At 38.6% G+C, this 11821-nt stretch overlaps 2 protein-coding genes across 2 annotated transcripts; one reads left to right on the top strand and one right to left on the bottom strand.

Moving 5' to 3' along the window:
• The first annotated feature begins 2061 nt into the window (after nt 1-2061).
• Nucleotides 2062-6402, top strand: LOC124268388 (leucine-rich repeat-containing protein 51-like). Its single transcript, XM_046703386.1, has 5 exons — nt 2062-2217; nt 3563-3678; nt 3842-4062; nt 4434-4574; nt 5139-6402. The coding sequence occupies exons 1-5, from the start codon at nt 2195-2197 to the stop codon at nt 5286-5288; spliced, it is 651 nt and encodes a 216-aa protein (XP_046559342.1). The 5' UTR covers nt 2062-2194; the 3' UTR covers nt 5289-6402.
• Nucleotides 6403-7890: 1488 nt separating this feature from the next.
• LOC124268482 (anaphase-promoting complex subunit 15-like) lies at nt 7891-11804 on the bottom strand. The gene is made up of 4 exons (XM_046703493.1): nt 11556-11804; nt 10410-10466; nt 9718-9847; nt 7891-8829 (listed from the first exon to the last, which is right to left on the bottom strand). Exons 1-4 carry the CDS (start codon nt 11676-11678, stop codon nt 8825-8827), a joined length of 315 nt encoding a protein of 104 aa, XP_046559449.1. The 5' UTR covers nt 11679-11804; the 3' UTR covers nt 7891-8824.
• Nucleotides 11805-11821: the final 17 nt, after the last annotated feature.

Consider the following 11821-nt stretch of genomic DNA (forward strand, 5'->3'; position numbering starts at 1 on the left):
CCCCCCTAGAGTATGTGTACAAAATTGATCACCCCCTACCTCCCAGAACCACGCGCACACACACAGAACCAGACACACACACACACACCCCGACACCCCCAAAAGCCATAAATTATGAATGGTCCCTAAACATTCTGCTGTCGGCATTTATTAACAGAAATTTAAATAAGTAGAGTTCATTAAAATGAGGTTTGTGCACTGGTTCCAACTTCTCTTTAAACTTCAACGGTACTAATGTTTCTGTACAAACTGATCTAACCTATTATTATAATAATAATAATGATAATAATAGGCCATTTATATAGCGCCTAACCTATTCTTTCCCATTCAAGGGTTTACTTTCCCACATATTCCAGTTCAAACACAGTGATAAACGGGAAAATGTTCGAACCATGAGCACTCCATCATTGTACTTCAATGTATCCGTATCCTCAGATCAGTTCGGTGCATATACTTGGTCATGTTAATAAACATTCCAGAGAAATTCCTATTAATAATACACGTGACACATTTTAACCGTAATCTATTTTGTGTGTTACAAAGCCACAAGAAACAGCTGTAAAATTGAACCAAGTCCTGATGCCATCCATCGTTGATCATATCTGATAACGTCCATGTTAGTTATATAAACGTTTTGTTCATTTCTGCTACGGGCCGATCTTGTCGACCACGCAAGTCCACGATATGTATATTTGGTTATGTTGTTTTAACCGACGACAAATGAAAAATTGTTTTTCACAAATACATTCTCAGGTACGAAATATAGATTCGAACCGTTGAAATACATTAAGAGAAATATATAATAATATTGCAACTGGTGCTAAGTCAGTGTTGTTGGAAAAGATTGATACAGACGAAGTAGGGTCGAAAAATGTTAGATTTGGGTTTATAGTCACAACGAATTTTTTCACCACATTAGAAATCTTAACAACTAAACCCACCCGGCAAGAAATATAAACCCAAAACAACACGCGGTTGAGTTACCTCTGAACTCTTCAATGCCTAAATGTCCAAGTCTAATAGGTCTTTAGAAACTAACACCAACTATACTTCATGTCTGTTCTTTTTCGTGTGGTCTTTGAACATTTTGTTTGTGGTCATTTAATTGGACCTTTAATTTGGACCATTCTGACTCATTTTGACATTTTGTTGTGTGGCAGTTATTATTTTGGTGTCTTTGGACATTTTAAGTAAGTATATCTGGTTATTTGAGTGTCTATAACCATTCTGACGTGTTCGCCGTTTGATTTTCTGCCAATGCAGTTGGTATCCATGAAACAGACGTTTGTATATCGGATCTGACACATGACTTTGCCGTCGTTTAGTATGTACATGATTTTAGTACAGTGTGCTCAACATCATGATTGCCGCAATAAAATATTATTTACCTTATATTTACAAATACAACGTATTTTGGGGTATTTTTCCAATTTAATTTATTTTCAGCCATTTTACAATATTGCACAGATTCCACATAGTTTCTTGACAGTAGGGGTATATAAATTCAAGGTTTGGTAGGTCAGAATCGTTTTTGTTTTAAAGAGATGTTCCATACCAGCTGGTATCGGCAATAAAGCAATTATTATTCAACCGACTGTTGCAAACTTTTCGACTTTAGTGATCAGAAATATTGCAAATATATCTGTTGATTACAGTTTTGATTACAGTTTCGGCTTTGATATGTCTATAGATAATACTAATTGTGGGTATGCAAATGTTCTCCCTGTGATATGTTATCTATTGTTTCATATATTCGTATACTTGACATGAGAGAATCAAAGTGTTGTACACATTCCCTGATGATTCGAACGGGAAATCTTTATGGTCATGTTCATCATAGGAAACTATACAAAACAGTGATCTATACCATATGTAAACCATAGTATACGCATTTTGTTATCAGCTTGTTATCGGGTTCTGGACGATGGAAGGTCGTGAAATATGTAATAAGGTGTAAAGAAATAGTATACCACTGTTTTTAAGTTAAAGCTCTCAACAGCGGAAATGCGCTCCCTACGTATTTTGAATGATTGAACAGCGCTGTAGAGGAGCATTGGCAGTGTTTCCAAAAATAACTTCAGCTTCAACTCTTTCAGCCGTTGTCCCCAGTAACCAACATGGCTGGAGGTTGAGAGTACGGTTGAAAGAGATTTAGCCCAACATATCCTGCGCCATCTCTTGAAATAACACCTCTATGTTGAAGATGTCGGGGACAAGGTACTCATGAGCCCATTTTCGGTGATTTTGGTTAAAAGCTCCTAATTTTGGTGATGACTTACGCGTATATTCATTTTCAAATTTTGAAGTTTGCCATGAGTTCACAGTCTCATTGTTCAAATCCTTTCTTGACAGGTGGTACAGGGCATGTCGTATTTGACTTTGACACCTCCTTTAAGTCGGCTATTTTTGGCCTAATGGCAAACGTATAACCGAATGCATAAATCCAAAGCCGAAGACGCCTGGTATTTCATTTTAGACACTAGAAACATTTTTTGTGTGTTTTGTTTTCAAAACTGGCTGGCTTGGGAATAGGTATTTCCTGTATGGTACCATGAAAGTAAACATGATTCCAATGTGAAAAGTTACCTCTTTTAGCCTATATAGGTGCCCCTGGTCAATTACATCTTTTGTTCAAAAAAATACATTTTATTTTTAAAAAAAATATTCAGGTCATGTTGACATATGTAAGCCCAGGGGGGAGGAAGGGGGCATCAACGGACAGGTTGCGATAACAACTTATTTGGGAACTTCTTTTATTAACCACTTTATCATTAATATCAATGTTTCAGTGGTTAGATTTTCAACATTTTTGTGATGGTCGGCAGTCATAATATTCAAGAGTTAAATTGAGGATTTTGAAAAATAGTGGATGGGGTTGCACATTATACCCACGTCAAGATTTACCTGCAACACACCCTTGGATCCTCTAGTGATGTTAATTTCTGTCAAGTAAAATTCTTAATCTCTTGACCACTCTCTCTCTCTCTCTCTATCTCGCTCTTCCTCCTCTCTCTTCCTCCTCTCCCTCTCTCTCTCTCTCTCCAACAGCTTTCTGTCACAAAACGACCCGATGATTTTTATGAAAGCATAAAAATCACCGCCTGACGTCAACCGTTTTCAGTCCATGCCATATCGGCTCATTCCACAACACACAGTAACTTGTAGATTACGGAATGGTACGAGTGTGCCAAATGGCATCGGAGCCTTTCTGCAATTGTCCGTAAATCACAAGACACCAAATCTATTGTCCATGACCTATTCAACTCTTTATGTTCATTTCCGTAACATCACAGAAATGACTAGATAAATTTGCACATTGTGTAACAGTGTGGACATAGCTTAGTCGGTTAGCTGTCGGGGTAACAATCCGAAGGTCATGGATTTGTGTCCGACGGATTCTGAAAAACTGGTTGTTTGTCTTAGTGACATGTGACCTACGTCAGAGAATGTCCTCACGAGAGGTTGTGGTGTGCTGAATTCTGAAGGTGCTCCTACATTTTTAACATTTTGTGTGTCCAGGCTAACTCATCAGTTTGCATGTATGTCATTTGTTTTCTCGCAGCGTTGTGCCGTACTCTCCTCGACAGAAGAAAGCCACCACCCTTGCAGCCATTGACACAAGTAACGACAGTGTACCTCCATTAGATTTCTCCTTCTACAAACTGGCAAGTGTACAAGGCAAGTGTCTTAATTGATTCTCAGCCAACATTGTGTTCTGTCACTCTACATTGTACTGAAAATGATGTCTAGAATCAAGTTACACACCAATTGTTACAGTTTCATGTTAATATTTTCACATTTTGCTAAACATGAACAATCGTTTTTTGTGTGGTCAATTCAGATGTTTATGATGAGGAACCCCGTGCTGTAACCTGCAAGAAGGGTGAGTCAAGTCCCCGTGTGAGTAAAGAGAACAAGTCCAAGGCGCAGTGTCTCCGCCTCAACAACAACCAGCTGTCTGACATCAAGCTGCTGTTGGAGGTGACAGAAAGCCTGTTCACCAACCCTGGGGCTCTCGGCTGGATTGACTTATCTTTCAATGATCTTACTGTTATAGATCCTGTAAGTATTGGGTGTTATACAAGGGTAGATACACCCTCTGTCTTCAGTTGCATTGTATATCTATGTCTATCAGCATAAATGTTCTGGACCCATTCAGAAATTTCTCTTCCAGTGGTAGGAGAGATGGTGATGAAGCTATGTGATGAATGCTTGAATTTTGCTTAGTATGGCTTTTAATAAATAATTTAAACCATTTTAAGATTAAAAAATACAAGCATGGAATAAGTTTGACAGTGTGGATTTTTCCAATAACAAACATTAACAAGGAATCTTTTGGATTTGTAACATATTTGAAATTATGCATGATATCCCTGCATTTGGATAATTGGGGCGAACAAAAGACATCTTAGTTGATTTTCATTTACTTCTAGGTACTAACAGAGTTTGAGAATTTAGAAATCCTGTATCTCCATGGCAACAATATAGCAAAGATCCAGGAGGTGGACAAACTGCAGAGTTTAAGAAGCTTGCGTAAACTGACTCTGCATGGCAACCCTGTCGAGGAGTTCAAGGTGAGTGAAATCTCAGCTGCACCACTTGTCAGACTGATCCAAACACCATATATGTGGTTAATCTATGCCTGACTTGCCTGAAAAACATAAATCACTTTCAGTTGTCAAAAGACAACTGTAGAATTTAATACTCCTTCATTATGTTTTGAGTAGTAGTTAAATAACTTATATACAACTTTATGGAATATATATAACTTTATATGAGTGTAAACATCAAGAGCAGAACAAATCCAGCTGACTGCAGTGTATTGTTATTCTCTTGTTTATATTTTGCTCATGCTCAAGACAAGGTCTGAAGTTGGTTGTTCAGTGTACCATATTTTAAGAGTGAGTGAGTTTAGATTTACACTGCTTTTAGCAATACTCCAGCAATATCACGGCAGGGGACACCAGAAATGGGCTTCACACATTGTGCACATGTAGGCCATATTTTAAGAAGAAATGCAGTCCACACAATCTCCTGAAAACATGTGGTGTTTGTTTGATTATGGCTGTGCAGTAATGTGGTATTTAACTCAGATAGTGTCATGTTGTATATGCTGACACAATTGCTGTCCATTTCAGGGTTACAAGCAATACATCCTGTCTCTTATGCCCTGGCTCCTGGGACTTGACTTCTTCCGCATAACCAAAGCCGACCTGAAAACTGCTGAGACCTGGAACAAAATGAGCAACAAGGGCAAGCCGAAAAAGAAGTCAGATGCTGAAGATTAAACCACATTCCCACCAGGTCTCATAACTCCAGTTTGTCTGTTCCCATGGTTACCTGTAAACAACAGGTGACTGGTTCATCGCTGTTGTCCATCCTGCTTATCAGGAGCACATGCCAAGATGACTGCAATGAATGAAGTTTACAGCGAGACTTCAGCTTCCGTCCACTCGGTGAAGGTTGTTGTTTGAACTCCAGATCATTGATGTGCTAATTTGTCATTATGGATATATTTGTTGAATGCAAAATGTATTTGTTGAATGCAGATGACCAGCAATAATGTTCATGATTAAAAGGCATTCCTCTTGTACATCAGCAAGATGATGTTAAATTGTTTAGTTTTATTATCTGATCTGTGAAATCACAGGATAATGAACAGACTGGTCAGTCAAAATGTTTTTATGAGAAATGTTTTATGTATTTGTTTTTAACCATACTTCATTATTTTAGTTTGAATTATGATTTGTTTAGTTGTCAGTTGGTCAGAAAGTTACTGCAGTTCATGATAAATTGCACAGGCACATGGTTCATCAAACAAATACATTTCAGAAAAGCTAAAAATTGTTAAAGTGTGTTGTTTAGGTCTAATGTTCAAGAAATGTGTTTAATTCAAACCAAAAATCTGACCTTGTGATAAATAATGACACTGAATAAAGAACTAGATACATTCCATAATTTAAATTCCTTTGACTCCTGCGACCTGGGTATGGTTTCATTTTTTTGGGGGGGTGAATGTTCAATTGGAATTGATTGGAGATTATTAATGTAAGCTGGTCAGTCTTCGACCTACTGGTATATGATTTCTGGAGATGATTATGCAATGGGAACAATCAGCTATGATGTGATACATGTATTTTATTTATAGAAATCCTTGTACATGTACCTTCTATTTCCTACGTGTTCCCAACTGTGTGTATCAATTACAATACTGGACCTTCCATCCCTGATCACTGTGGCACCTGTAGCCAGAAGTTAAGCATAACAGATGGCAGACAGTTTGGATGAAGAAATGAGAGAGTTGTTTGTAGCAAGTCTGCAAGCTCGACTTTTCCTGCTTATCTTTGAATATCTACCTGTGACTGTCTGAATTTACTAAATAGTCATAAAATGTCTAGCATATGGTTTTGTTGTTGTTTGTCATCAGATGATTCAAGTTGTACTAGAGTTGTACTAGAGCTTTCATCTACACGAACTACAACCAAAGGGCGCCCATATCTATAAAATCACAGATCGTCACCTAAAATCACAGATCGTTCACCATTTGCACAAGGTCACAGAAATGGTTTCACACCATGATGTACTTCTTGTCTCATTACATGCTGTTTGAGGAAACACATGCCCACCAACATAACATGAAAGTTGATTCAAATACCATGCGAGAAATATGAATACATCCCTACTGATCTGAGAAAACATAACATAAAACCTGAAATTTTTCCTCATGCTATGTTGACATGAATTTCAGTGTAATACATTGCATATCTCTGAGAAGCTTCAAATGTAAAAAGGGGCGGTGGTGTATCCTAGAGATTAAAGCGTTCGCTCTTCTCGCCGAAGACCCGGGTTCTATTCCCCACATGGGTACAATGTGTGAAGCCCATTTCTGGTGTCCCCTGCCGTGATATTGCTGGAATATTGCAAAAGGCGGCATAAAACCATATTCACTCACTCAAATGAAAAATATGTCTAAAGCAGTGAGCCTTTAATACAAAATCCCATGCCTCCAGTTAGCTTTCTGAGCGGGTTACAGGTACTTCCATTTAATGGAAAAGCATGCCAGAAATCAGGGCAACTTAAAATCAGAAATCCTTTAGCTGTATGGACTTATATTTACAACTTAACTGTGTACACTGTTTGAAGTCTGTGTCCCTGGTTGGTATGTGCCTGGAATGTTGCATAATGTGGTATAAAATTAGGCCCTCACTCGCTGTAAGGGAAACCACTTCTAATGCTCAACTTATAGATAAGGTTTCACCTTAAGCTACACTTGAGACAGGTACAAGTATGTACATTGAGAATAATGACCTAGACCCCCAATTTCACTTATGGTTACTAGTGTTTCTGTTTGTGAACACCTCTCACAAACATGTTCAAGGTAAGACATGATTACAAGGTCCTTAGAGAAGTGAGAATGGAGAATTATTTGGGGGTTTCAACAACATTACGTGACCCATCATGTTGATTGGTTGGTTTGGGGTTTTTATCACTGCAATCTTCCAGCTATAGGTTGTGGTCTGTAAATAATCGAATTTGGACCAGGCAATCCAGTGATCAATAGCATGATCATTTACCTATGCAATTGGGATATAATGACATGTGTCGATTAAGTCAGCAAGCCTGAGTACCTGATCCTATTTCAAGCAAGAATGAGTGAGTGGGGAAGATCAGCTTAATGTCTGAGGCAAGTCCTAAGTGATGTGATACTCAAAGGGCTAAAATCTCAGTCAGCTGATTCTGGCACACCTAAGGGACAGAACTCTGCACAGCAAATTACAATATAAAGGACTGGGCATCCTGTGTTCCAAACACCTGAAGGCGATAAAACAGTTGTACTTATGATTTGCCCAAAGATGTCCAAGCACTGCAAAGTTGAATATAAAAAAACAGTAGAAGCAGAGGAAATACTTTTTATTCTTGCACAGATATCTCATAGCTGTACAAATGTGAAATTGAGAGGAACTTCACTGACACTGATATGAAGGGCTTTACAGTCTACATATAGCACCTTTGCAGCTGCACTGATCATACCAGTAACCTTGTGCATGTTATGTTGTAGAAATCTGTTATTATAGTCCATGAATCTCCTTCGTACACAGGAGTGAGTTGGGTTCAACACTGCCTCAAACAGTATTCCAGCTATATCACAGCATGTCAGCTTAACGTATGAAAATACAAACTGATGCAGGTTTCTGACTTTCAAAACTTATGACAAACCCACAAGCATGAGTATGGTGCTGACAAACCTAGAATATGGGGTTCGAACCCAGAATGTGACGTGTCCATGGTTTGCAATTCTGCACAGTGAAATGTTTCACCTTAAACAAGTAAGCCCCCATGAGTAACCATCCACTACCCACTTCAGACTGACTGACTGAGTTTAGTTTTACGCCGCTTTTAGCTATATTCCAGCAATATCACGGCAGGGGACACCAGAAATGGGCTTAACATATTGTGCCCATGTGGGGAATCGAACCCGGGTCTTCGACGTGACGAGCCAATGCTTTAACCACTAGGCTACCCCACCACCCCTACCCACTTCAGATGTTAAAGATGGAGAAGGATGGAGTATGGACGCTTCTTGTGCCCTGGAATCACCACAGACGTACATAATGTGGCCCTCGTGACAAACCACAGGTGAAGATAACTGATGTTAATCTCATAATACTTGTAGGCTGTGACAAATGTCTGAACACTCAGAACAGTTTCAACCATCTTCTTCAGGAGCTCAGTTCTTATCCTGCAGATACAACTTCCACTGTCCTGAAGGAGGGACGGAACAACTCTACCCAGGCTGTATAGCCTTGTGACTAAAATCCACATTTCAATCTGAAATCAGAATTAAAATGTGATTAACTATTTTCAAGACAGAAAATTGACACTGTCAAACATTGTACAGTCATAAGAAAAATACAACTGCAATATGAGATGGCTTATCATACAGTGAGACACACACTTGTTCACTTGTCTGAGTGAACTTTCTAGACTACTTGGTCGTTGTTTTCTCCTTTACACTATCGCTTGTTTGATATGACTGACTGACTGAGTTTAGTTTTACGCCGCTTTTAGCAATATTCCAGCAATATCACGGCGGGGGACACCAGAAATGGGCTTAACACATTGTGCCCATGTGGGGAATCGAACCCGGGTCTTCGGCGTGACGAGCCAACGCTTTAACCACTAGGCTACCCCACCGCCCCCTTGTTTGATATGAGCTACAGATTAGTTGGATATGACCCCACGGTGTCCACACTTGTTAAAATAATAATAGAAATTAAGGGAATCTGGTTTGGTTTGTTGCACTCTGCTATATAGTGGTGGTCTGTAAATAATCGTGTCTGGACCAGACAATCCAGTGATCAACACCATGAGCATCAATCTTCACAATTGGGATATGTGTCAACCAAGACAGCAAGTCTGACCACCTGATCACGTTAGTCGCCTCTTACAACAAGCATGAGTTAATGAACACCAATTCTAACCCGAATCTTCATGGGTGTAAGGGACATTGAGTCTTAGGGGGTTGATGGTAAAATGTTCCATAATTTTATTCCAACTACTTACTAAACAAAGACATATAACATAATGGGCAATGACAGCGAAATCATTCAATTCTACATTTCTAGGATTGAATAGAAATTTGTATGAAAATACACATCAGTAATTTCAGAGTTATAGAAGTACATATCTACAAATCATTTGCTTTGTCACACATACATGTGCTTGCATCATCAGCTGAATCCCTGTCATCCATCATGTCGGTGTCCATGCCATCATCGTTGGTGTCACTGTCATCATCATCATCACCCTCGTCATCCTCTTCTTCGTCATCGTCATCATCTAGATGCTACAAGTGACACCTTCCATATATTATGATACATGGAAACAAAACAATCAATGCAGTATTCAACAATGAAATTAAGATATTCAAACAAACTTTATTCTGTAAAATCAATTTAATGACACTGAGTGAGTTTGGGTACACACAGCTTTCAACAATATTCCAGCAATATGACAGTCAAATCTGCTCTTCATTTTGGGCCTAGGAGTATCAAACCAGATGAGTGATCTCTTGAACTACTTGGCTAAGTCGCTGTCCGTTAGTTTGAGTACTCTCTACATGCTGTTACACTACAGCAAGCCGAGTTAAAATTTATCATCATATTGGCAGTATGTCTGCCATCTAGTGACGGGCGATTACATTAGATTATTTTCCATAATAATATTCCTTTTTGGAGGCATAGAAATCAGACAATTTGTACAAAGAGTTTGCAAGGGTTGATACGGAATGGCTGATTAGAAAGTTCACCTGACAGTGACATGACCTCTTGGAGGTCCTCAGATCTTCATGCATATGTGCAAGAAGATAACAGTTCTACACATCCTATCATAAACTGCAAAATACCCACCTCTGACGTCTTTCCTATTGGCACAATGTTGTTGTCTTTGTCAGCTATACTTTGATGCTAAAAAGTTAAAAACAGCGCATGGTAACAAGAGCGGAGTGGAGTGCGTGTGTGAAGTGAGTGAGTGAGAGAGACATCTGGTACAGATACTTTGAAATTCAGCAATAGACCATCATCAATACTTCAGTTTTGAATGCACTTGATTCCTTTCTCATCGAAGACTATATACAGCCTTTTGCAGTTTATTCACTATTTGTAACCAACAAATCAAGCCACATCCTAGTGTCAGCAAAAGGTATATATATCATGGATTTATATTAAATATTCATTATATCAACTCATTAAAAGAGATGATATATCAAACCAATATCCCAAAGTTCTGCACCCAAAAATAGCACAACACCAATTTCAGTCAAAATCAAATTTGTTGCCATGGAAAAGCAAAAAGTATTTTATTCAGATATCCAAAACTACCAAAAGGCACCAGTTCACCAACAGACATATCTTTGTGCCAAGTTTGGTGAAGAAATATTGAACGTTTGTTTATATTGTGCCATACTCTGATGAATTTGCACGGAGTGCCGGACGCACGGACGGAGTCCATTATAATTGCTTATTGATTTATTAGCTGATGCTCTACCTATGGACCACAAAAGCAATCAGTGCATTGTTAGTCAAAATATTCATTGTTACGGGCAGATGTCTTTCCGAATACACTACTCAACACAGTGAGTGAGTTTAGTTTTACGCTGCTTTCAGCAATATTGCAGCAATGTCACAGCAGGAGACACCAGAAATGAGCTTCACACATTGTACCCATGTAGTGAATCGTGCCCTAACTTAAATTTTGGACTTTTAATCCTTTTGTGAGTTCTCTAGTTATTGTTGTGTTAAGTTTTGTTTATAATTCTAGAATATTTATACATATTATTTGGGATGGAGGAGCGGGAGGAACTCTTACCGACGAGCGTACGATTTAACCACTCAGCCACCCCAGCGACCTTACTTAACAAAGTGACAGCTCAGCTACAAAATCCTTGAATCCTTTGAGCAATCGAAAACACTAATTGTCTAATGTTAATAATATTGTTATGTGATCAAGTTATGCACTCTTGGTCTGAAGTGTGTCCATAAGTACATCGAACCCACCCATGACTGGTATTCTTCTTCTAATTTTGACAGTTCATTTTCATCATCACATGGCTTATCAACAGTGAACCATAACTTGTCAACTTCTCTCGGAGCAAGAGATGGGAACAAGGGAGCAGACATTTTGTAAACTTTTCAAATTGTCAGCATCAGTTTCGAATTAATGAGAAACTCACATTGATATGTAGTATTGTTACTAACTGGGACATAATACTCTAATTAACATTTATATCAAATATTCGTGTAAAATATATTGTGTATCGGTA

This window comes from Haliotis rubra, unplaced genomic scaffold (assembly GCF_003918875.1).
Source record: "Haliotis rubra isolate DU_JTF1 unplaced genomic scaffold, ASM391887v1 Scf1, whole genome shotgun sequence".
Classification (NCBI taxonomy): domain Eukaryota; kingdom Metazoa; phylum Mollusca; class Gastropoda; order Lepetellida; family Haliotidae; genus Haliotis; species Haliotis rubra.

Excerpts from the sequence above, each read along its gene's own strand:
- LOC124268388 (XM_046703386.1), top strand. The coding sequence starts at position 2,195 with ATGTTGAAGATGTCGGGGACAAG. Across the intron at positions 3,679-3,841 it reads CAAACTGGCAAGTGTACAAG|ATGTTTATGATGAGGAACCC; the intron begins GCAAGTGTCTTA and ends TGGTCAATTCAG. Across the intron at positions 4,063-4,433 it reads ATCTTACTGTTATAGATCCT|GTACTAACAGAGTTTGAGAA; the intron begins GTAAGTATTGGG and ends ATTTACTTCTAG.
- LOC124268482 (XM_046703493.1), bottom strand. The coding sequence starts at position 11,678 with ATGTCTGCTCCCTTGTTCCCATCTCTTGCTCCGAGAGAAGTTGACAAG. Across the intron at positions 10,467-11,555 it reads AAGAAGAATACCAGTCATGG|CATCAAAGTATAGCTGACAA; the intron begins GTGGGTTCGATG and ends TTAACTTTTTAG. Across the intron at positions 9,848-10,409 it reads CAATAGGAAAGACGTCAGAG|CATCTAGATGATGACGATGA; the intron begins GTGGGTATTTTG and ends TGTCACTTGTAG.